Source organism: Amaranthus tricolor, chromosome 3, assembly GCF_026212465.1.
Source record: "Amaranthus tricolor cultivar Red isolate AtriRed21 chromosome 3, ASM2621246v1, whole genome shotgun sequence".
Lineage (NCBI taxonomy): Eukaryota > Viridiplantae > Streptophyta > Magnoliopsida > Caryophyllales > Amaranthaceae > Amaranthus > Amaranthus tricolor.
This window is the reverse complement of record NC_080049.1, coordinates 25,417,761-25,445,160: the sequence shown is the minus strand read 5'-3', so window position 1 is coordinate 25,445,160 and position 27,400 is coordinate 25,417,761. Positions and strand designations below refer to the sequence as shown.

General features: G+C 30.0%; 1 protein-coding gene and 1 pseudogene across 1 annotated transcript; both read right to left on the bottom strand.

The window, feature by feature from the left end:
• Positions 1 to 3,393: 3,393 nt before the first annotated feature.
• Positions 3,394 to 7,229, bottom strand: LOC130808830 (cyclin-D4-1-like). The gene is made up of 6 exons (XM_057674344.1): positions 6,738 to 7,229; positions 6,527 to 6,613; positions 6,316 to 6,414; positions 5,644 to 5,863; positions 4,489 to 4,610; positions 3,394 to 4,389 (listed from the first exon to the last, which is right to left on the bottom strand). The coding sequence occupies exons 1-6, from the start codon at positions 7,041 to 7,043 to the stop codon at positions 4,177 to 4,179; spliced, it is 1,047 nt and encodes a 348-aa protein (XP_057530327.1). The 5' UTR covers positions 7,044 to 7,229; the 3' UTR covers positions 3,394 to 4,176.
• Positions 7,230 to 20,486: 13,257 nt separating this feature from the next.
• On the bottom strand, positions 20,487 to 25,001 carry LOC130808492 (protein GAMETE EXPRESSED 1-like; annotated as a pseudogene).
• Positions 25,002 to 27,400: the final 2,399 nt, after the last annotated feature.

Genomic DNA, 27,400 nt, shown 5'->3' with positions numbered 1-27,400 from the left:
GTCTCATTCTCATACACACATTTTCACACAATGTATAATAATATGTAAAATGTATAATGTATAATACCATGACAGGTTCTAAGCATGTTCAACATCTTCAATCACACATAATCGTGTAAAATTAGGACCTCAATATTAAATTATGTAGTATATGTTAAGTGTTTTAAGATACAAAGTTGTTAAAAATTTTCATAATATTTGAAATTGCACAAGGCATTAAAAAAAGTTGTTCATTTTGTTCCGCCTAGAGGTGTTCAAAACAAACCCGACAACTCGAAATTTATTCGACCTCGTAACGGAACCCTATTTGACTCGACTTCAAAAATGATTTACAATTATGTAAAAAACAATATATAGACGCAAAACCTGATTTCAAACTGACCCAAAATATTTAACCTAAAATTAATCCAATGATCTAAATAAACACCTCTAATTCCCCATATCAACTATGATGTATGTATAATATATAATGCAGCTCTTATTTCATTGCATTGGGATCTCGAATAGCCGAGACTTCATTGTATTCCATATGACCATGCCTAGCTGTCTCTTTCCTTGGTCAAATTATGCAAAATGACCAAGTAATTTTTTACGGTTATCTTAATATGACAGCAGTAAATTTATGTATTGTAACGAGGAAATGTTACTGCTTGTTATAATGCTACTCGTATTATTTTTATTGTTTGTACCTAAACGCATCTCTAGCGCTTTGTCAGTAAAGCAATGCTTTACTACCGCTTAATGCTTATTTGGCTTGCAGCTCGTTCGAACAAGTAAAGTTAAGGGACTAAATTGAGCATGAGAGTGAGCATCATGCAGGGTCGTCTTAGTTATTTTTAAGATTCTGAGTTAAAAAATTAGAAGATCAAGACATACACTAAGAAATTAGCTAGTTATAAAAGTTTGACAATTCGTATAATGAGGTTAGGGTGAAATTGGTAGTAATTTTTTTAAAAGTTAATATGTGAGTAGGGGTTTAGAAAAAGAGCCCAAGATGGGACCCTACGCGATCGCTCATTGTGCTTCTCTATTGAGACCCCTCTTGCATCACAAAACATCAATAGCAAAACGACAATGAAAGCCGAGATCGTTTCTCGATGTAACGGTCAACTCATAAGCCTAGTTCATTACCATTCAATTAAAAAAACAACTTCCCCTTTATTTCTCTAATTATTGTTATAATCATTTAAAAAAATAACATGCACAAATATAAAAAAGCAAAGATTCAAAAAACTGAACTCGAGCTCAATTGATTTTCTCAAAAATTCACCCTTTTAGAGAGATACAAACACAAAAACATATTTTCAAATGAAACACCTACTTCAAGTCTTACAATATCCGTTTTAGTACTTATAACACTTACTTTTATATCTTAAAACACCTACTTTGGATTTTAAAACACCGATTTTGAATCTTATAATACATACTTCAGATATTAAAACGTCTACTTTGTAACTTAAAACTCCTACTTTTATCTTAAAACACACACTTTAAAATTTTAAAACCTCTATATAGGATCTTATAATATCTATTTGAGATGTTAAAATACCTACTTTGTAACTTAAAAACCTACTTTCATTACATATTGTAACTACTATCAAATATTCATCTGTCATTTGTGTTTGCTACTAAAAATAACATTAAATTATGAAGAAAAATGTAATTTTGAGTGGTAAACTCAAAGAAAAAGATGTAGTAAACACAAAATAAATACACAAAATTGTATTTTGTTTTAATTAATTTAGACTTTTTTTGGTTCCAATCTACATAATCTAATATAAGTACTTTAAGACAGAGAACAGAGTAATTTTAAAGTAGTGGAGATGAACTTTTGATATAAACCCTTTCCCTGTATTTTAACAGCAGCGAACAGCTTTACTTTCATTACATGATATATTACGTCAAGTAAATTAGTGTTAGTGCATGTGGTGATAAAATGAACAACTCTATCTCTATGTATGTGTTAAATAAATAGACTACTGATGAAGGGTAACTTCCCAAGGCTTAAGGCCTCAACTGTCTTCTAAAATATTACCTTCTGCTCTGTGCATTCTGGATAAAGCATTTCACAGCCAAGTTTAGATTTTGACCAGTCTCTTTGTCCTCATTATCACAATTTTAGAGTGCTCTAATACTACATTTCTTCCATTACTACCACAAACAATTGTTCAAAATTATCCCATCATTCTATATTTGCACCATTTTTTAATTGAGTCTGACTTTATATAAAAATCAATATGGGTGTAAGACTATTTTTGAACTAACCCTAAACACATGATTTAAAATTGATCCGATGACTCGATTAAACACCTCTACTGACACTCCCTTTAATTTTATTATAATAGAGGAAAGCTAGTTTATTGTGGATTCGATGCGATTTAAAGGAGGATATATTTATGTAAGATTAGAAGATAAATGTAAAAATCACAACCAAAATTACAAATATAATAAAATCGTCTAAAATAATAATTATAGCAAAAGAAAAGAACAAAATTAAAAGTATATCGTGTAGGACGGAGCGAAAATAATATAAAAGAATGTAATTTTTTTACATTCTTTTACAATAATTCACCAAAGAACAAAAAAAAGATAACTTGTAAATAAATTCAAAGATTGAAATAAAAAGAAGGTAATTAATCTCAAAATCATAGTATATGTTTTGTGCTTGAGTTTTCAATAAAACTAAAAGTCTTTTTTTTATTGAACTTGTATATTTGGTTTAGAAAAAATTTACAATTCATCTCTAATTTATGAATTTTGAAATTTTTTAACAGTAAATAATAAAACTAATTTTGAATCTCTCTATCTGGGGATATTCTGTAACAATTTCAATTGTAGAGTCTTAACAGTTATCCGACCATTGACTAATGCCATTGTTTTTTGAGATTATTAGATATGGTAGTAAAACATGTTAATTTGACTATACATGACAATTCATTAACCTAGGCTTAATTTAACTAATTATTCATCACTTTATATTTTCTAATTTAGTTGTTAATTTAGTGAGATTATCATTATCATTACCATTATCATCATATCTTTGGATAATATCTTTGGATACTTGAAATGTATCAACTGATAGGATTTAACTTACGTATAAAATTATATAACTAAGATACTTATATATATTGATTAAGTTGATAAAAATTTTATTATGTTCAATTGAAATAAAATACGATTATTCTCAATTAAAAATATAATCTTGATGCTATCATAGAGTAATTTTTTATGCTATCATAAGCAAAACTGAAATCCTTATTATTATCTTATGTAATATCCCTTAATAAAATTGGATGATCAAATAGCAAATTTTTAGATTTCAAGGTTTGATGTTACGATGATTGCAAAAGAATATAGAAAATAACCAATAATAAATATGCACAAGATAACTTAAATAAAAAACAAACCACATTTATTGAAAGGTGGATAAGATTACATTTGATATATTTTTATTTTTACCAAGTTCACCACATACAATCAAACATAAAGAGAGAAAAGGTGGATCATGTAAAATTTCACTACAATGACTATTGCCTATAATTATATATACCTACAAGACACTACTTCCACTTATACTTTACTATTTTTGTCATTTTTTTTTTCCAAATGAAAATTTTGAAAAAATTAAAACCCACTTCATAATTTTGTTTGTTCTTTTCCCTCATACAAAAAGATTTCAACAATAAATTTATAAAAAAAAAAAAAAAAAAAAAAGGACATTTGTATTTCTAAAAAATAAAATTGTGTCTAGTCATGAATAAGATCACAATTCAAGCATTCACCACCCCCTCATCCTCAAAAACAGCTGGTTGTGGATACATTTTGTTTGTCGTAGTACAAATAATTATCAATAGCCCATAATATCATCATCATCATCATCATCATCATCATCATCATCATGCATCTTGCATGAAACCTCTACCTTTCATTACTAAGTTTCATCCCTAATTTCTTAGTTCTCCACTCTTCTTTCTATCTATCTCTACTTTTTATATATCTATGTTTTATTTCTATTGTGGGCCCATTTCTACAAGGACCACCCCATAGCTCTCTTTCACACCAAAACCTTTTTTTTTTTTTTTTTATTTTTTTGAGGGGATCATACCAAAAACTAATACACAAATAAAAGTTTAATTTGTCATCAAAAAAAAAAAAAAAAACTCATTTGATTGATGATTAGGAGTCTAATTTTTTCCTTTTATTTGTAGGATTTTTTGTAGTAGTAATTTGTGAAGAATTTAGACATGACCCAAAAACAATAGATGATGTTAATTCGTCACTTTTATAGCTAAAACATCCTGCTTCCAACACCCCATTTGGGCTTTGTGGCACCATTCTATTACTCACTATGTTATTCTTGATCATTTCCATACATTTCAAAACCCTACCCTGCATATTATAGATTAAACTTTCAAAATTAGATAATGGTAATTAAAAGAGGATTAATTAATCCACTAATATAATTAAAGATGATTAAATTGAGATTACCTTCTCCAAAAAACTGAAACAAGAACTGGCCTTGTCAATATCCACAGCTTGAATTTCAGCTGTAACACACATGGCTACAGCAGCTGCAATTTCTGATGGCCTGAATTCCAAGAAGTCAATCCCTGCATTTAATTTCACAACCATCATATAACTCCTTTTGATCATTGCGGTGATCTGAAAAATAGTTTGTTGGATAATTTAAACTTATTTAGATACTGTATCTATTTTGTTTTTATTGATGCATTTGTATGGATACAGAAATTAAAAAAGGTGGCACAGACAATATACCCTTCATTTTAATTCTAAATTGAAAAGAAAAAAAAAAGAAAATAACTTTTATACTAAAAATAGGAGTAGAGTAGATATAAAAGTTAATAAGGTATAAAGTAGGATAAATTAGGAGTCAAGTAGATATTTTTATATGATTGTTTTATTACTAAAAATAGAAATGTAGCAATTAATATGAAATTGCCAAAAATAGAAAATGATTCAGAGGCGGATCTAGCGTGATGTCAAAATAAAATCAAAAATTATACTTACACATTAAAAAATTATAAAAAATTAATATTATGAAAGTATGCGATTAGACGATTTAGACAAAATCCCACTTAACTATATTTTTTCTTTCACATTAGCCGCAATATATAAAATAAGCTTAAAAGAACGTATACTGTATAGTGTCACATGTAGTAAGTATTTCAGAACGGAGGAAGTATGTAAATATATCCTAGATGAGTTGGGTAATGTATTGCCTTCCACATATATGACTAGTGATCAAAACCCAATAAGTGTGTTTTACTTAAATCGACATCACTTGTTTTTTTTCCTTGAATCCGCCACTGGTCCATACGAATAGCAGATTTGGTGGTATAACCATCTAATGGCAGTGTTTTGAAAACAGCTCCTTGTTTTCACTTGTTAAGCATTTGGTAAATCAGTCGATTGAATCAGCTCCTTGTTTTGAATCTATAATAAGTTGCTCCCACAACGTCAAATCCCTCCCAGGTGTCAACTATCAACCGTTTGCCTACGACTCTCTTATTTATCAATCCTAATTTCTAAATGAATAGAACAGTAAAATTTATGGAATCAAACCAACCAAAAAAAAGGTACCAACCAATACCATCATAAATACAAAATCAAATGTAAAAGTACCTCTAATTGTACATGAGATGAGCTGCATTGATCTTTTGAAAACAGTACTAGAGGAGGAGAGATAACTGGTATTATTATGAGCATCACACAATTTCTTGAGGGAATAATCTAACAAGGAACATGGTGTGACAGCATTCATTTTCCATTTTAAAGTGTCCAACACCAAAAGTTCCATTCTTTGTATTGTTTTGGCTTCAAACACAAATTTAGGATCCCCCACCTGCCATCATCACATCATAATATCCCACCAAACATTATTATTAATTATACATCAATTTTTTTTACCTCAAATTTCACAATTATTATACTAAAACCATTTAGCCATTAAATCAAATCATCAATCACATCAGCATATCTCGCTCGTAGAAGTTATGTTTATTTATATATAGCTATATTATTCGGATTATTCATTTTGCTGCACGTACCCGTGTTCGAGATCCTTTATGCTCAGATATTAGTATGACACTTAGACCCTTTTATTTTAGGCGTAAAAATTAAATATTTAAATATATCCGACGCTAAACATGTATTAGTATCCGACATAAATACCGAGTCTAAGTAACATAAATTCAAAGAAGTTACGATCAAGGTCGAGTCGATGAATAGAAGAGGTTACAGACAGTAAAACCCGACTCGAGAATATAAGGTAAAGAGACATAAATTAAGACTAACCTGAAATTCTACTGAATGAGGAACACTAGTTTCTTCTATTTTGGCTGCAATTGACAAACAGGCCACAGATAGTAATTGCACAGCCCATGCTTTACCAATCTAATTAAACAATTAATTGTAATTAGCATTAACAAAAACAGATCAATAAGATTCAAGCAATTAAACACAGATTAATGGGAAATCTTTAATTTTTTTGGTTCAGTGAACTTACTGGTAATTCTCTTGTTGATAAGAATCTGTCCAAATAATTCACAGCTAAGCAAAAAGTTAATGGTCCAAAGCTATAGAAAGAATGAGCCTGCATATTATCAAACAAAAAGCTCAGAAAAACCCAGAAAATAATAACAAATTTTTTTTTTTATAAAAAAATACTATTAATTCAATGAAAATTACCAAAATCTTACTAAAAATACAAAACGCACCTTAAAAATCCAATCAAAAGCTTCAAGACGAACACTCAAATCTAAATCCCCACATCTTAATCTCTTAAAGTAATCATCTTTAGGCAAATATTGAGTTTCTCTCTCAAAAATGGAAGTAAAAAGCTCATCACTTTGTTCAGGAAAATCAATCAACGGTTTATGAAAATGATGATGATGATCATTATCATCATGAATGAACCCAACAGCAGAAGCATCAATATCATGATCATCAAAGCATAAATCTTTACTCTCATCACATAGAAGTGGTGAGGAAGAAGATTCAGAAGGGTCAAAAATGTCGGCCATTTAATTAAACTTAAACACTTTTTTAAAACCCTGATTGAAATTGAAGGGTTTTTATCAGAAAACATCAATGGTAGAAGCCATTGATTTGGTAAAGATATTGACTTAGAGTGAGAAAAAGAGAGACTTTGAGACACAGGACAAAGGCTGATTGAGGATGAAGAAAAAAATAGGGAAAGACAGAGAAAGTAAATTGCAACATATATATATATATACAACTAATTAATGTCTTTTATTTTGTATTATGTTTTTATTTAAAATTGAACTTGCTATATTTTTATTCATATAGAGTATATTATATAAACTTATAATTCTTCTTTTGATTTTATTCATATTATATAATATCTTTCTTTATTTTTATTTATCACCAAACATTCACAATCCTTAAAAATTCTACTTCTTAAATACTAATTTAAAGAGATAAAATAATATTTACAAATTTGAATAACATTTGATAAATCTAAATATCTCATATATTGAAAAAAACCATTCAATTGACTTAATAAACATTTTTAACGTTTTTATGAGTCAATTTTATTTTGAGTTAAATTCGATCAATAAAGTTTGAATTCAAGTTATTTAGAATCAAGTCATTTTTGTTTGTGTAAACTTTGAATTAGGTAATTAAAGGTTTGTGTTGACACTATATTAAAAGTAGGCTCAAAATACATTGCCTTCAATTAATTTTAGGTCATGTACTCATAGTTATAAAAGTGTGCGTTGATATTAGATCAATTTAATAGAGAATATGTTAAATATTAAATTGAAGAGATTATAAATTATGTAGATTTCAAGTTATATCATTTGCCAAATAAGGTTGATGCTAGGTGTGGTTAGTTTTGGTATTATTATCAATTATGTTGAGTCTATTGTGAGTCTTAGGTCATATTGAGTCATTTTGTGGAATACCTAATAAGTTAAAGTCGGATTCGGGTAAAAATAGGTTGGATGTAAATGAAATTTAAGTCTTTTTTAAGTTAATCCCAATCAATTACCGATCCAAATATTTAATATATATCTATAGGATCCATTGAGATGTGTTTCGAGTGTATTATCTTAAGTCGGGTCAATCATACTCGATTTCAGTTAATCAAGACAATTTTAAAAAATTTGAGATTACGGGTTAACAATCAACAATAGGTGGATCTCCGTATCAGTTCTTATCACCTCTTCCTCTATTTTCATTATTTGGTATTTACCTTATCTAAATCTTTATGCTTTAGTATGGGTTGATTTGATCCGATTATCTACATTCTTTGTTAGATTGCCATCAACCATGCTTTACATTATGACATAACAAAATATAGTGTAATATCAAATTAAATTTGTCAACAATCATAAATGAAGTACTTTACGTCATTAAATTAAGAAAATAAAGAGAATATTACTCGAACTTAAAATAAAAATCTATTTTAATTTGATTTTAAAATTAGATTAATAAATATATAAAAACTTCACAAGAAACACCGAACTCAAAATATAGTTTTTTATCGCTGTAGAATAAAGGTATTTGTAACTCGTTAGTAATGTCTTTAACTGCTTATTTATAGATCAAACATACTTTTTTCTCACTATAGAATAAGTTTATTTTTTCTAATAAATAAAATATTAAATAACTCAAATTTAATTACCTTGTTGTCTTTGTTTTTGTAAGTTCATTCACATAGGACTTGAACAAGTAAAAGTCAAATAAGTTATCAAAAAATTCGAATGAAACTTAGCCATTATAGATTTATATACATTAAAGTGGGGAGAGTTGAATGGTTGAGAAGCATGATTGTATTACTTATGAGAGTATATGGTATTTATGGCTCGTCTAGTTTCGATATTAAATGGTGGGAAATGGAAATGATAATAAAAAGTTAGTATAATTTTAGTAGGAATATCTCTTGAATTTTGACAAATTTAATAGTCATATTTATCTTTCTTCAACAATCTCATTTTCTTTACAAAATTTATTTCAATGCATTACCATCTCAAAATATGATATTAGGTGTTAATAAAAAATGGTCAAATATTTTTAATTAAACTTTCATAACCATAGAAATGACATGTTGCACTACAAATCATTCTCGTTGCGTCTAATTAGTATTGATAATCAAACGGTGCCGTTATAGTAAAAGAGCATAATATAAAAGATACATTGCAATAATTAATAAATCAATATTATAGTAATTACTATTAATAAAAGATACTAAAAATTACGTTATCAATACTTATGGATAATATGAACATAAATAGTACAAATTAATATCAATGATATTCTCAATTGCAAATTTGTAATACAAACTAATTTAACATCATGGCTATCATTAAATTTCGCCACCCCTTTTCATTTTATCGCCACCCCTAGAAATTACGAATCTGCCCCCTGAAGTTTAAAAAATTGTCACTGGACTTAAAACTTAATTAACAAATATAAATCACACTTAATAACGCTATTAACATTTTAATCTCGAAGATTTGTCTATATATATTGAATTCTCAGACGCGTTCTTGTATGAAGTACGAATTCATACACGGTACTATCTCTCTAAAAACTCTCTAAAAACGTTGTTCGGTTTTAAACAAGCTGTTACTTGTAATTGATTAACTATGGCTAACGAAAGCGATTTTGAATCGGATCTGGTACGTAAATTTTTCAATTTGAATCGTTGTAATTTTTTTTAAAAAAAAAGTCACACAAAATTGATGGATTGAACCATGGTCCAGTCGCCTAGTTTTGTGCGATTGAACCATGGTTTAGTCGCCTAATTTTGTGCGATTTAATTTTTTTTTATTTTTTTATTTTTTTATTTACATTATTATTTTTTTATTTGTTATTATTATTATTAATTTTATTTTTCGTAATTTTTTTTATTCTTCTTCTTCTTATTAGTATTATTAATATTATTTTTGTTATTATTATTAATTTTTTTTAGTATTAGTATTTTTATTAATTTTTGTTATTATTATTATTATTATTTATATTTTCATTATTAATGTAATTAATTTATAGTATTTTTATTTCAAATTTGTAGGAATTTGAAAACTTCGGAGACAACGTAGATTACTCCGATAGCTTTGTTACGGATAGGAAATTTGCTTCCTTAAATAAGTTACATAGTTGGGCCGATGCAATAGCAATAACAATTGGTTTTCAATTTACACGTGCTTCTTATAAAAAAAAGAAGGACGTTCTAGAGTTAGTGTGTATTTAAGATATCACCGCTATGGTGATATTATGGGTGATTTACATAATTTAGATAATAATGTCCGACCTGGTTCTAAAAGTACAAGTTGCAGATGTGAATTTATGATTGTAGCAAGTAGTTGTAACCCAGAAGAAAGACCTTGGACGGTAAGGGTGTGTGCTGGTGAAAAAGGAAAACATAACCACCCGTTCTTAGTGTACAGAGCTGGTCATGTAAGGGCGAATAGGATCAATGTAGACATTCGGGAGCACATACGACAGCTTAGTGCAACCGGAATGCAACCGGCCTTTATATGAATTCTATTAGAGAAAAGTTTTCTAGTTTTTTTATGAGTATGAATCAGATATATAATATTAGGCAAGCAATAAGGAGAGAAGAGATGGAGGGTAGGACTCCCCTTCAACACTGTCTTCATATGGCTACAGAACTTAATTACGTGGTCTGGACAGACTTGGATAGCGAAGGGGAATTGAGCTGATTATTAGTTGCAAATCCTACCTCTATCCAAATGATACGTACGTGGCCGTATGATGTGCTGATAGACTAGGTTGCACTAAAACAGACACGGACACGGACACGAACACGACACGGGTACGGGAAAACGCCAACTTAAAAATAGCGGACACGGGGACACGAAAATGGTAATATAATAAATATATCAAATTAAAGATAATTTTACAATCTTTATTAATTTATTCCAGACAAAATCATTCAAATCCAAAAAATTCTCAGAAATACCCACATCAAATTTAGAAATCCCAGCTTTGCCAACAATTCATACTAAAATTTCCTTTCTAGAAAAAATTACCTCAAATTCCCCACAAAATTAAGTGATTCTTATTCTTCTCTAAATTTTGTTCTTCTAACATCAAAACTGCAAACCATTTTTTTCTGTGAAAATATCAGAAGATTTTGAAGATTATTCAAAATCAGAAAAGAAAAAAAATCCAGAAAAATAAAATTAAAATTGATTTCTTCTCCATTAAAGGAAATAAACCCAGAAATTACCAACAGATTAAGAAGAAAAAAGAAGGGATTAAGTAAGAGTTTATTTGACCTTGAATTTGAAGAACTTAAAGGGTTTATGGATTTGGGTTTTGTTTTTTCTGAAGAAGATAGAGATTCAAGGTTGGTTTCAATCATTCATGGGTTGCAAAAATTAGGAAAAAATGATGATAAAATTGAAAATAATGATAATAAATGTGGTAATAATTCATCAATATCAAGACCATATCTATCAGAAGCATGGGAAGTAACGGAGAAGAAAAGAAAGGAAAATAGTTTTTTTTAAAAAAACGTGTCCTTGACTGCTTGCCGTGTCCCTTTCGTGTCCTTGCCGTGTCCCTGCCGTGTCCTTGCCGTGTCCGCGTGTCCGAAAAAATATTAAAATATTGGACACTTCATTTGGTGTGTCGGACACGGATTTTCGCGTGTCCGTGTCCGACACGGGACACGCCAGTTCAGGGAAGTGTCCGTGTATTCCAGCTGATAGATACAACGTACAAAACAAACAAACAAAAGTGACCACTGTGTGAAGTGATCGGAATGACGCCAACGAATCACAACTTCCTGGTTGCGCTCTGTTTGATGCGAGATGAGGCAGCTGTGTCTTATTCTTGGGTGTTGCAGGGACTGAGAGATATTTTCGACATAGCTCAGACTCCTAGCGTCATTGTAACCGATCGAGACGAAGGTTTAGCTACAGCTATTCTGACGTCTTCCCAGGTAAAAAGGTTTCGTTGATTAATTATTGTCATTCTATCTATTTAATATGTCTTAATTACATTCAATGTTGTATTTAATGTAGATGTGCGGCATTTGTTATGCATTTGACATATTGCAAACGACGTGGAGAACATGGTGGACAAGTTGTGTGGCGGAAAAAAAAATCAACAAGGGCAAATATTCAGGAAAGGTAGATGGAACCCCTTGGTTGAAAGTTCTACAATCGGCGAATTTGAAGAGAGATGGCAAGCGATCGTGAATACTTGATCGGTTAGGAACAAAAAGGTCGTTCGGTATTTGGCAGGAACATGAATTCTACTTAGAGAGAAATTTGTGCGTGCGTAGACGAATGATTGTTTGCACATAGGTAACCAGACTACCAGCAAAGTTGAAAGCCAGCACTCGTCTTTCAAATATTACCTGGGTAGCGGTAATAGCTCATTCGATACCTTGTTTAAAAGGGCACACGCACAGATTACAAATCAGCAAGCCAGGATCCAACAAGCGCTACAGGAATCCATAAATTCTATATTAAGGTCGCTGCGACAGCAGTTCTTTAGACCTTTATATCGCCACGTTTCTAAATATGCCTTGGAGCAGCTGCGGCTTGAATATAACCGTATGTTAGAATTGGGTGATTTTGTATTAAACAAATGCGGTTGTGTACTTCAAAACACCCATGGATTATAACATTAATAATAATCATAACAATAATAACACAAACAATAATAATAATAATCATAACACTAATAACAAAAACAATAATTAAAATTAAAATTAAAGAAAAATTTAATAACATTACCAATAACAACAACAACAACAACAACATCACCAACAATAATAATAAAAATAATATTCAAAAGAATATAAAAAAGTTAATAATAATAATAATAATAATAATAATAATAATAATAATAATAATAATAATAATTATTATTATTATTATTATTATTATTATTATTATAACAAACATATTTAGAATAATAAATTAATAATCAAAACAAAAATAAAAATTTAATAATAAAAATAATAACAATCACAACAATAATAATAATAATAATAAAATTAATAATAATAACAGTAATTATAATAATAATAACAATAATAATATAATTAAAAATAATAATAATAATTCAAAAAGATACGAAAAACAATTTATAAAAAAAAAGTGAAGTGAATCGCACAGATCTGGGCAATTGGACCCCGGTTCAATCGCCCAAATCTGTGCGATTCACTTCACTTATTTTTTTAAAAAATTTTTTTTAATTAATTAGATTCGAAAAAAAATTATCTCGATTAATTATTTGCGGATTGAACTTAGTTTTTGCTCTAAAAATCTGCTTTTGTAAGTTTTTTTTAGTGTGATAAGAAAAATTTTGTGAGATTGTGGCATACATAGGAAATTTTAAGTCTAGTGGCAAAATCACAATTTTGAAAATCCAGGAATAAATTCGTAATTTCATCAGGAAGAAGATGGCGGCGATATTTAAGGATTGGGTAACATCGTTATATCTAATATGTACAATATGTATTACTTCAATTACAATCCTAGCAAGGAGAGTACTAAAATAAGTCTAGAAACATCCGTTAGATTATTGTTATTTGTTTCCACATGTGCATAGATTAATAAGGTTGTTACAATAATTGGAGTTTTAAAAAATGAGCCATTATGGAGACTGTCTTAATAAAATGACTTTAAACAAAAAGTTTATATTCCCATACTTAATATATATTAGATGAGATATTTAATTTATACTTAATATTCTCATATCATAGACGCTTGTAGCTTAATGGATAGAACATCTGCATGTTGATCAAGATGTTTGGGGTTTGATCCTTACTGGGCGCAGTATTAGCTGATGGGTTTCTTGACAGCGCACATCCTTTTTACTCCCTTCTTGAGGGGAATAGGTATGGTTTGTCCGCATCTTTCAAGAAAAAAATACCTCCACCCGAATCCTGCCTTGTGCGGATTTCTGAAAGTGTCATTTACATTTACCTATTTAATTTATATATAATGTACGTTTATTTATGAGACTGTCTCGTGCAAAAGACTTGTATCCAAAAATAAGAAAAACACGAATTCTTACTTAAGACCGTCTCTTGTAGAAAGTCCGCCAAATGAAATATGTTATAACACTCAAATATATGTTGGTATAACACCAAATGTAATATGTTATATAACCCAAATAAATGTTGTTATATCTCCAAATACACTACAACAAATTTAACTTTTTGCGACACTGGATTTAGTGGCATTAAAAAAATGTCACTGATTTATATTTTTAGTGTATAGATTATTGGTTTTTATTTTAAGTTTCAATATAAAATGATTTAGCAACACTTTATTTGTTCTTTAGAGGCATATGTAATTGTTACTATAGTCTTTGTGAGAAATGTCACTAATAAGTAATAACTATGTCGCAAAAAGTTTCAGTGTGATTTTTTATTATGCTGTTAAAGGTTTAATAAATGTCACTAAGTCTTCTGTATACTGATAGAAATTTAGAAGTAGCGATATTTAAATTAAATGTCACTAAATATATTCCACTAAAAGCAAATTATATTGTAGTGATATATTATGTGACTTTTTAATTCCACTTGACACACGCACTTTAAACTCAACAGCAGTTTTTTAATTAATATAAATTAAATTTGACTGGACTTTTAAAAATCATTTTTACAAAAGACGATGTCTCAGAAAATAAAAGGAGGTGATAATACTCCTATAGAACCGCACCCATGTCTTCCCACGTACTTCTCTGCCTCCATCCCGCTCCTCCCAGAAAATTGAAAAGCCAACAACTTCAACAATAAAAGGCATTTTTAATTATAATAAGAAAGAATATTGAATAAGAATACTAAATTAAAAACCAACAAAACAAAATGTGCACATTGTGTATTCATAATACGGCTTTGCACTAAAAAGATACGGACACTGCCAAAAACTTTATTTCTCTCTTTAGTATCATTATTTTATTATTACGTTTATTATAACATAATAACATGTAATAGCTTTAGAAAATATAATTAATAAATGCTTGAAGTTTCATTTAGAATATTCTCTACAATATTATTATATTTACCAGCTATTTTTTAAAAGATATCTTCTATTGAATTTAAAATAATTACCAAATTTATTATTTAAACCTATACACTTGGTAACTTGGTACATAAGTTAGAAAAAATATATTATCATTATTATTATTATTATTATTATTATTATTATTATTATTATTATTATTATTATATTATTATTATTATTATTATTATTATTATTATTATTATTATTATTTATAAGTTGTTTCAATCCGTTTTGTTTAATGATTTTTAATTAACTATTGATATATAGTTTGATGAGTATTACTAGTTTGTTATATATGAGTATTGGAGAAGTAGTAGTAATTAATTAAAGAGAACATGGCATTAGCAATAATTAAGCATTACTAGATTCCCAAGTAATTCAACACTCAATACAAGTACTTTTATATAATAAAACTCTGAAATCTGAATTCTGAAGTTAGTTATGGACTAAAATTCCTGTTGTGTATGATAAAATAATAATTTGCACCAAAATTGAGATAATCAAACTCCAAATACAAATGACAAAAAAACATGAGCTCCAATATAATGACTCTTTATGTGGAACAATCCATGTCTAAAGCTTGTAGAGCCTGTTTCATGGTAAGTACTAACAGTCGGTTTGGTTAATGTACTAATTCGTGGTAATCGTAATAATTTGTAGTGTAAATTTGTATGATATGTATCATGTCATTATCATGGTAATAATAAAAGTTTTATCATAAAAAAGTTTTTTTTGTTCACAGTTTTTCAATATCACATAATACCATATGTTCAAATGCTAATGCATTGGAATAAATTTTGTAAAGAAAATGAGCTTGTTGAAGGAGAATAACTATAGTCATTAAATTTAGCAAGTGATATCTTATCAAAATTACACTAACATTCCATTACCATTTCCACTATTTACTACCGGTTACCAAACGGGCCATAAATGTGGGAAATAGTAATGAAAAATTACTGTAATTTTAGTAGGAAAATCTATTGACAAATTAAATGATCATAGTTGTCTATTTCAATCGTCTCATATTCTTTACAAAAATGCATTACATATGAAAATATGGTAATAGATGCATGGTAATAGAAAATTGTGAAAAAATTATTTTTTATGATTAAATTTTCATTACCATTAGAATATCATAGTACATTTCATGATAAACTATACTACAAAGCATTCACATTACCACCGTTTACTACTATAAACATGTGTTAATAACAATGGGATTGAATTAAGTGTGACTTTCCTCATGTATTATGGCTTGTTGATTAAGAATAAGTTAAATTTTAGCTCATTATAATTTAAGAAATGGGCTTGAACGATTCAAACAGAGAGGAAATGATGTAACCAACTTAATAACTAAAGGAGGTTCACTATTAAAATCAATTGATACTAGTCAAATTTACTTTTTAATTTTATAAAGTAATATATTTTTTTCTCTTTCTTCAATGTAGAACAACTCATATGTATGTGAACAATAATGGACACGTTTTGAGTCAACTATGAATCTTTTAAATTGTTTCTTCAAGTGAGACTCCTTTCAACTTTTACTCCCTCCGTTTCTTAATGTTTTTCCCATTTACTTTTTGCACAGTTTTCAAAAGAAACTTTGAGTTTTAATATCTCTAAATACGCATCATAAAAAATTATATAAAATATATAATAAAAAAGTATATTTTAAGACGAATCTAACAAGATCTCACATGGATATATTTTATCATCTATATATGTCTTAAAAATCTTAATCAAATTTCTCTTTCCAAAATAAAATATTCTAAATGAAAAGAACATTAAAAAAACGGATGGAGTACTATGTTCAACTTTGAAATAGAGAAAAAATAGAAACCATAAAATATGAATAAAGAAAGACTTAGTTCGTAACTTTAAGGAAATTAATCCTTAAGGAAAGAGTTTCTCGTGCCTTTTATATAATCTAAACTCATCAACATCTTAATTCTCAAGTTTGTGTTTCCCTAAAGTTGGAAAAAATTTGTAGTAAAATATTTTCAACAATTACTAAATATCATTATCAAATTATGACTTAAGGGAAGATGTACAGATTTCAAGAAACAAACGTAATTTTTAACGAAAAAACATCTATTAAATTCACTTTTAGTGGAAAATGGCGCAATAATTTGCGCACAAGTAGACAACTCCACCAATGAAAAAAAAATAGAAAAAATGTAAAATTACATAAACACACCCTAAAAACAAAAAAACGTAAAACTAAAACTTAAAAAATGAAAATTCATCACAATTGCTTGGGTTGTCTTCCAAGTAGTGCTTTCTTAATGTCACTAGGTACCGCTCATTTTTCTTAATTTTCCTTTCCTTTAGCTAAACCTCATTTTTCTTAATTAATAAGTACATAATTTTTATAATTACATTTATTGTTGCCTATAAGTAATACCTTAATTAGTGCATGTAAATTTATATTGGAAAACTCAAAATGACACAAAAGACTCATAACTCATACTCATACCATACCATTACCACCCTTTTTCAATACTTTAAGAACATAAACTTCAAGCCATCTTTATTATCTTTTTCCCTTTCTTCTTTAGAGATGCTCTTTTTTGTAAGATTTTTGAAGGTAAGGTTATGTTTACCTTTCTTGTTTCTACCCCATTTCACCCTCTTTTCTTTTACTCCCTCCTATTCATCTTAAGTGTCATATTTATTTTATGCACTCTATCCATTGCACTTATTCAATCCTTAATATATCGAGTTATATATAATTAAAAATTATAAAAAGTTGATATTAATAATCTTTACATCAAAACGAATCAAATAAGATCCTACATGACTATGTTTTAACTTATAGATTAATAATAAAATGCAATTTAAGAGTAATAAATAAATAGTGTCTCAAAAGTAAATGGGACACTTAAGATGAATAGGAGGAAGTATTAACCATTAGCATACCATTTTTTAAATAGAAGTTATGTAATCTCCCGAAAAATTCTTCCATACCTTTATACTTATTCTACTAGTGTCACGTTCGCATAAGGGTTAGTCAAAACTAGAGGCATTTAATATTTTCGATAATGCTATATTTGAAAACGATGATTTTATTTAGAAATTTAAAATTGGTTTAAATTTAATATTTGACAAATTAATGAAATTTAATTGAGGATTTGAGCCAATTCCTCTATTATTTTATAAATAGGTAAAATTAAGAATTTAAGAATGTCTTCTCAAATCTTGTTATTCTCAAATTCTTCCTTTATGATTTCATTATTCAAATCTACAATTTAAAATTATTTATTTATTTTCAAATACAACCTTAATAATTGGGTTTTATCTCAATTATAGCCATTGCCACTTTCTCTAAGTAATGTCTAGGGTTTAATTCATGATGTCTCACATTGTCTTTCCTCAGCCTATTTGTATTGAAAAAAAATTAGTGATGTTCAAATTAGGTTATAAGTTTGATATTGTATGTCAATTCCTTTATAAGGTTTTCTTATAATCAATATTTCAATTATATATTTGTAATCATGTATATTTTACGTTTCTTATTTTCAAAACACGCATATCAATGCACGTTTATAACTGCTAATATTTATAATTATTATATATAAGTAAAAAGTTAATTATTTACCAGCTTTTTGAAAAACACTATTAATAAGTTTTGATTTGGCATTATTTAGTGAATTATTTTTTTGATGAAAATAATTCACTAAACAATGCCAAAGCAAAACTTATTATTAAGTGAAAGTAAAAGTTTTGTAAATATATGACATTGTCAAAAAATAAAAACGGGAAAAATACATGACATTGTCGAAAAAAGTTAGCTAATACTCAAATTTGGTGATATTATCAAAACAACAAATATGAAAAATTAAAAACTCAAGTCAAAACCATTTTAACGGTCAACTCCATTAAACAATGGAACGTGAAAATTTTAATTAAAATAGATCAGGCTCAAATTTAGATCCTTCGAATCAAAACGACTAAATCTAATCAAAATCATTTTATGTGTCATTTTCATTTAACGTTATATACATAAGTACTTAAAAAAATTATATAGGAGTGTTTGACAATTATTTTTTAGATGTAGGTTGTTACTTCTTTTAGTTGGCTTGTTTGAATAACTGAAAATATTAATTGTAATTGTTAAACTAGCTGAAAAAGTCAGTTATTAATAGAGATGTTAGGTAAATAGGTATTTCTTGTTAGCTGTTTATTAGAAAAAGAGTCTGTCAACGAGCTAAAAACCAACAAAAAAACTAACTAGTATCGCCTTTTTATTTTGGCTTAATTATCAACCAACAAGCCAAAAGTCAAAAGTCAACAAAAAAAGTCAATGTAAAAGCCAACATCTAAAGTAGTACATTATAGAATGGGCGGGTGGGTATGTAGCAAGACGAGTGAATATAGGACAGGATGGATAAAGGCAAATACATACCCATCTAATCCAGCACAAGAGTCTCATTTGTTTTTTTATACTATTTATCGATCACTCTTAATTTGTATATTATTGTTAATTTGTAAATTAAAAAATAATAAAGTGTGATCATTAGAAATATATTAATATTAATAATTAAATAAATGCATTCAAAAAGTGTCTGAACTAATTGGAATACATGTGCCGCAAGAGACCAATTATTTACCGATATCAGTTATCTCACCATTGTTAAAAAAGTAAGAGATAGTAACGTCCCACATGTACATACACAAACACACCAGGACGAAAACTTATAGTGACGAGAAAACCAAGCAAGGGCTACTCATAATCACTAGAGAATGAAGTAGCACATGCCATATAGCTTTGTATACGCCTCATCAAATTTACATCCCTAATTTTCCGATGTGAACTCAGACTTAGACTCATACTCAGTCATGATGGTGATCATTAGCTATGTTTTGGGTGTTCGGATCCTGTCAATGAATCAATCAAATCAAAAGCTTAAGTAATAGTTAAGGTCCCAAGATATGTTATGTAGTCTAATACGTTCCCTTACATCAGAGCCATGTGGGCTAGAAGTGTGGATACAACACAAACCCTTCTTATACCTGATGCGAAATATTCCACTTGAATTTGAAGGGTAATTGAAAATTAAACCTATGACCTCTTATCACGTTGAAATCTAATACCATATCAAGAAATTAACTCAATTTAAAAGTTTAAGTTAATAGTTGAAATCTGAGGATATATTATATATTCCAACAGATTTTTAGATTGTCATGGATCAACATATGGTTAGTATATACATATCCTTTCTCAGCTGAGCAATAAACTCACAAGGAAATACAAAATCTATGTCCATGATAACTACATTAAGCAATACTATAACAGAGAACAAAATCTTGTCTTTCACATGTCCAAACTATTCGTTCGATTATCATCAAAATAATGATCCATCTACTCTTGTAGGAAACCAATCATGTATTAATCTAATCTTAACTGCGAGGAATATATGCATGTTTTCCTTAGGGGCTTACTTAAAGAAAAAATTTGTATCTGTATGTATAAATAGTGTGTATAAGTTGAATCAAAACGAATGATCCGAAAAGTGGCTTCACTAGAGATTTTAGGTCGACGTGTTGTTCTACATCGTTTGTAGTAAAACGTAGTATTGCAGATTCGATTGCGAATGCAATGCATAATCCTGTAGTGAGAAAGAATCAGTTGACATTCTAAAAAGGCTCACAAACTCAGTTTCTAGAAAAGAGTTTCTCTCTAGGTTGAAACAAGTTACAAGTATGCCCAATGAAGTATTCTCTTCGGACAACACTTTATTATCTCGATGCTGTTAAATGAATCTCATCTAGGTTCCAATCAAGGAGGTTTGGCAAGTCAAATGTACTCAACCTTATTATTCATGATCGACCCTTATGAAAACATGGCCAGCAGCTTTACATAAATAGGGCATTCTTCATTATCTTCATTCCAATGAGTCCCACCCAAGGTAGCTCTAGGAAGGGTGGAAAAGAAGGCGGACCAATACCCTCATTACGAAGAGGTTTATCATTCCAATGAGTCCCGCCAAGGCAGGGTCTAGGAAGGGTGGAAAAGAAGGCAGACCAATACCCTCATTACGAGGAGGTTCATCATTCCATTGAGTCTCGCCAAGCAGGGTCTGAGAAAGGTGGGAAAGAAGGCAAACCAATATCTTTATTACGAGGAGATCATAATCGAAGAGAGCCATGAATAGGACATTGATCATATTAGTAAAGATATAACTTCTTACCCATATAAAGCCTGCACCTCACAGAATAAGTTTGCTTTGTGCTTGTTAACAAGTACAGAACAAGGATTAAAACGGAGTAAACAAAGAAAACCTTAATAAGCCTTGATTCGAGCAACATGGCATTTTATAAAGCAAAGAGCTTATCAATTGCAGCAAACATGTTGGTTTGTTTCGACTCAAATGCTTCCTGATAGAAATAAACAACACGCACAGAGTTCAGAAACAAGTCCTTGTAAATTCTCAAAACTATAATAAAAAAAACAATGACCTGAGCTGCTAATATAGATTTTGAATTGTTAGCCAGGTGATCATTAGCTTGTAGAAGTTGTTTTTGTTGCTTCAATAATTCTTCATGTTGCCCATTTGCAAAGTCTACTAATTGTTCCAAATTAACCCTGACAAAAAGAAAAAAATAAAATATCTATGAGGAATCATCGTCATACACGGTGTACCTCGCCGGCCCGCCCATAGAAAACTATGATCAGGGTCCTAGGAGGGAAGGAAGGCGACAAATCCAGACCAAAGAGGATGCAGAAATTCAATTAATAATAGTTTATGGGTTTTTGGTTGCATGGTCCGTCAAACCATCTAATGCTAGTGTTTGATAAATTAGCCGGTTGAAACAACTAGATGTTATGAATGAACAAATTTCCAATAAGTTGCTTCCGCCGGCATCTTCAAAACCAGTCTAGTCAAATCAACTACCCCAATCAATTATCAGCAGTTTGCCAAACACGGATTTATTTTAAGCGATTTTCAAACTTTTTTACTACCAAAGACTTCACCTGCTCTCCTGAAGGGCTTGGGATAGAAACGTTGCAAGAGATTGAAGACCTTTAATGGCTTTAGATTGACCTTGAAGAAGCTCTTGTTGCTTATCTACAGAAATTTTGGCCATTTCAGTAATATCATCGGTTTTCCCTTGAAGATTTTGAACCTGTAAAAACATTTCTTCTCTAACTTTGTTCAATCCTTGCTTTACATCAACAGTTTTCTTCTGTAAATTACCTATTTCTTCACCTAAATTATTATAAGATTCTTGAACTTTTAATCATCCTCTAGTTTCTCTCTTAACCTCCCCTGTCCTTGTAGCAACTCTAACTTGAGATATCGCGATATCATTAGCCGTTTCATTTATCTCTTTCGAATGGTTTAACAAAACACCCATATATCCAAACATGTTCTTCAAAGTCTCCCAAACAACTTGGGATTGAGTATTGATGGATGTTATAGATTCTTGTATTTCGTTCGAATTATGTAAAAGATAATCAGATTTCTCCTCAATGATATTCAATTTGTCTTCTGCAAACTGTGCTGAATCTTTAAGATCATTCACTAAGCCTTCTAACTGAGACTTGAATGCTTTAGACCTGTAGTAATCATATTATAACTGTTATCAGATTTCACATTTCGTAGGAATCCGCAAAAGATATTATGTGTGAAAACAATAAATTCGAGGTTCTGTCAAAGATGTTCGATCAAGCCACTCACTTGCTCAATCGAGCCGGCTATCAAAATGCCACTGCCTACTGCTGACACTGACTGCTCGATCAAGCAGTCCTATTGCTTGGTTGAGCAGCCCTGTTTCTTTATGTTTTCCCACATTTTCTTGCATAAAGCTCTTGGCATGTGAGTCCCCTTATCTACTCAACATTGTCCTCATCAATACAAGCTAATACTTGCCCCATTAGATTGCCAAATGCATCATCATCATCAGTTAAATTGATTTTTCTCTCAACAAATAACAGAACACAAAACTTAATAACCATGAAAAAATGTATTAATTCATATAGAATCTGCGCTTATTCTAATAAAATTAAGTGATTAACTAGTATCTTACATCAACAAACACATTAGCATAAGTTAGAAAGAGAGCCAAATCAGCTCCTAAATTTGCAAATTGCCAATTAATGATAAAGCATTCAAAGTCATTGTTTTTTATTACAAACTAATTGCATTTCAACCAAAATGGTCCCTTATTTATATGACACCAAATGTTTATAGTGCCTTGGTTTAGGATTAGTAGAAAACGTAAAATGGCACATTAAAAACGTGCACATATAATTATAAAGTTGAGATCAATAAAAAACAACTTTCTAATTACTAACAAGGAAAAGATGGCGTACATCTAACTAATAAAATGTCATTACATCCAACCCTCATATATTAAACGACGTCTCGTACATTGAACCCATCTAGGTGGGAGCCAATACTTAATGATGTTATATTGAACCCATCTAGGTGGGAGCCAATACTTAATGATGTTAGGGTAATGAAATGGTGCTAAAGCAGATTTCATTTCAACCATTAAAATAAAAGCAAGGAAGCAAACTAAATGCAAGAAATCTGCTACTTAAATGTAACTGATGGCAAATAGAATTTGTCTGGAGATAAAACTCTAGGTAAGTTCTTAAGCAATCAACCATGGCAGATTTTCCACTACATGAAGGAAAAGAATTTCTTCCTGTATCCTTCTGAAAACAATCACTTAAATGCCAAGCAAGCCTTTTTCTGTTTTCTTCAGCAGCAAAAATCTCAGAAGAAGTGGAAAATAATTGTTGATATGATCTAAACCAACATGGATTGGTTCCCCTAAGCTTTCTCTTTGCATTTTCAACAAGTTGAGCAGCTTTTGGATCATTCATAGCATCTACAGAAAACTCTGCTACCAATCTGTTAGAATTAATATGCGGAAGTTAGTGGGTTATTGTTGCAAGTTAGGGGAGGAGTAAAGATGAGTTGGACAATATTTTTGAATTGTTAAGTGAATATAGCTTACATTACTTACTTTTCCAAAGTACAAGAAGTGGCTATTTATAGCCTTGGTAAGTCGGTGATTGTACCGACATTGCAAGCTCCTAGTTTCTAGGCTATTCTAGCCAAGCTTAGAGTGTTATACACGATCTAGCATATTATATTCATATCTAGATAAATCTTGAGATTATTCTAGGTTGCTAATTCTAGATTTTTACTAACAATATTCTAGAAACATGTTCTACAAGTTTCTTGTTTAGATTTTTTAGATAGATTTTTCTAGATTAACATCTAATACAATCTTTGTGATTTATCCTTATTTTTTGGTTGATTTTGATTCGAATGGGAGTTGGAAGAAGAAAATAAACCCCATGATTAACCTGTTTGTGAAATTGACAGGAAAATTAGTAGGAAGAGAAGGTTTTGATCCCACATTATCTTCAATTGTACCTGCAATTGAATAAATTAGTTTGCATTGTTATAAATATTACAACCTCTCATCTAATGCACAAATCTCATATTTTAATGTGTGTGCATGTTTTTCTATATATGCACGATTATGGTTTTTGGTCATAATACGGTTTGCGGTCTAGTATAGTTTGAAAAATAAAAAATCGAGATCAGACCGTAAACCATAATTTCTTTTGAAAAAAATCAGATCAGACCGTTTAGACCGTGGACAGACCAAAATACTAAAATTACGATTTAATCCAGTTTGATTTACAATTTAAACTAAACTTTGTTCAGCGCTAATTATACATACTGTAATTTGTTGGATATAAAAAGGAAAGATGGTAAGAAATAAAATCATTATATAATCCCAATTTCTTTGTAAAGACTTAAAACGACTGCCCTTCTCGCCTTACCTCAGATACGACTTTAATAATCAACAAAAGCAAGAATTCAATTACCTTTGAATAAGTTGAGAATGCTGAGAACAATTTTGTATATGATTATTTAATTTAGTGTTTACATATTATTTATATGTGGGTTGATTTGGAAAATTATGAAGACCACAAATGCTTAGCTAATTATGGATGATAAGTAGATAAGTAGGGGTGGTAAAATGGGCGGATAATGCGGTATGTCCTTCTCCATATTCATATTCAAGTGAAATTTTTCTCGCCACCTACCTACCACCCATTAATATAGCTATAGCCTTATGTTGTGTCGGTTCTTAGGCTATCAGTGGTATCCAACCACCTAGGGCCCCATAAATAAGGAGTCTCAAATATTAAATGGTGCCATTTAGGTTCGATTCTGAGCAATATTTTTTAAGTGATTTGTTTGTTTTATTTTTCATTTTAGTCAATTTAAATGAACTTATCTATTTTTACTATATATTTTCTCTCCTATTTTAATGATGATAATGGTAATTTCTTCTTAAAATTGAAAAGAACGATGATCATGTTAACACTGCTTTTTGGGTTCAATTTTTTTAATTAAACTAATTATGGATGATTAATAGTGATTTCGTATTAATTTAACCTATATTTTATTATTTTCTCTCCTATCTCGATAGTACAGTAATTGCTGGTACAATCATTATTTATAAATAATAGTAAATAAAAAAATAATTAAATTAAAACTTATACCATTATAATTATATTGTTGAAACAAGAGCCAATTCTCATAATATTAAAGATAACTTTGAGCATCTTGTAGCTCATACGACGTCTTGCCCACTTAAGAGTAGTGTAGGATGTGTAATGTGAAATGGATGCTAAGATTTAGATCACTTGGTGAAGTGATTAATATTGATGATTTGGAGTGATATGGGCAAGGCATGGAGTGTCTTGATAAAGGCATGGCTTGAGGAAGGCATCGCACGCCTAAGACAACACCACAGCACGAGGCAGCAGGCTGCTGACTGAGGCACTCGACCAGGTCAAGCATTGCAGCTCGGTCGAGGGAAGATCAGGTCCAAAACTCACAGACATTTCTATTTTGTGCAGGAAAGTTTAAGGACTTTGGTCCTAGGGTTTCTAATATATCTTAAACTATATATAAGCTAAGGGTCTTAGAACATACCTAGAATATTTGAAAGAGCCTAATACTTTGAATCAATTAGGGTTTCAACTAAGAGAGTTCATTCTACTACTTGTATTAGCATTTGAAGGAGATTGACATCAAATGTTCTATCTTTACTTTGAGTTAGTGTTCTCAAAGATTGTGAGGCTTGTCATTAATGTATTATTGAGTATATTAATGAAAGTAATCTTTAGGGTTTCTTTGTCAATTTGTTTGTTGATTGCTGTTCTCCAAACATCCAAATCCATTCACAACATTCATAAATAACACAGTCATTAAATTACACAAATGATAAATCACACAATGCCCAAATTAAATTCATTAAATTAACACTTATACAATTATAATTTATGAATGCAAATAACACAATTACACAAATCTGAATTGGATGATCTTATTTTTAATATAATAATTCATATTCAAAAAAGAATTAATGGATTATCCAATTTGGAATTACAGTTTATAAAATTAAATTACAGCTTTTGAATATGATCTTATTTTGAATTTTAATTCTGAAAATCTGAATTGGGGAGAAACTAGCAGATGGTGATGTGGCGGCCTGGCGGCTGGCGGTGGCGCAGTGCGTGAAGGTTTCAGGGATCCGGGGTCGGAAGACGGCGAACTCGATGGCCGTCGAATGCGGAATGTCGACGGCCGTTGAATCACACTCCTTCCATTTTAAGACGGTGAACTCGTGGGTGTTTAATTCAAAAAGGCGGAAAAGCAGAAGTAGAAGGAGAAAGGGTGTGAGTGTGTCGATAGAAATCCATTCCATACATGAGGAGCATGTAACGAAGCAAGTCAAATTAAATAAGGGGAAATATTCAATAATAAATCAACATTGACTCACTATGGTGTGATTAGTTTTGATTTAGAAGTGATAATTTTAATGTTAAAAGTGATTAGTTTTCACTTAAAGTATATATAACTTTAAATAGATTAGGCCTTTTAAAGTAATTAATTTTGATTTAAAAGTGATTAATTTTGTTAGAGCAAGAATCTACCAAATGTGAAGGTGTTATGAGCAATACAAGAGAGTCTTTGGTGTGTCATAGTGATGATTCAACAAAGGACACGAGTGTGGTGCATAAGAGATGCATTGATCAAGGCTTGAGGATGCACCAAAGGACTCTTAGAGTGTGTCTTGAACGAGGCAAGACACAAGGGAGGAAGAGCTGCAACAGGTGCACGAAGGCAAAAGTGCCTAGGATGAGCCGCTCATTTGAGCATGCTTGAAGCTCGTTCGAGCATGTGCAATAGGGCCAAATTGCGAGTTTCGTTCGTGGGCTGATTACTTTGGGATTAAGTCTTAAGTTGTCCTAGGGTTATTCTAAACATAAGGGGTATATATATGGCCTCTAATCAGGTTAAGAATGATAT

Excerpts from the sequence above, each read along its gene's own strand:
- LOC130808830 (XM_057674344.1), bottom strand. The coding sequence starts at position 7,043 with ATGGCCGACATTTTTGACCCTTCTGAATCTTCTTCCTCACCACTTCTA. Across the intron at positions 5,864-6,315 it reads CTCATTCAGTAGAATTTCAG|GTGGGGGATCCTAAATTTGT; the intron begins GTTAGTCTTAAT and ends TGATGATGGCAG. Across the intron at positions 4,390-4,488 it reads GTTTCAGTTTTTTGGAGAAG|GGTAGGGTTTTGAAATGTAT; the intron begins GTAATCTCAATT and ends TATAATATGCAG.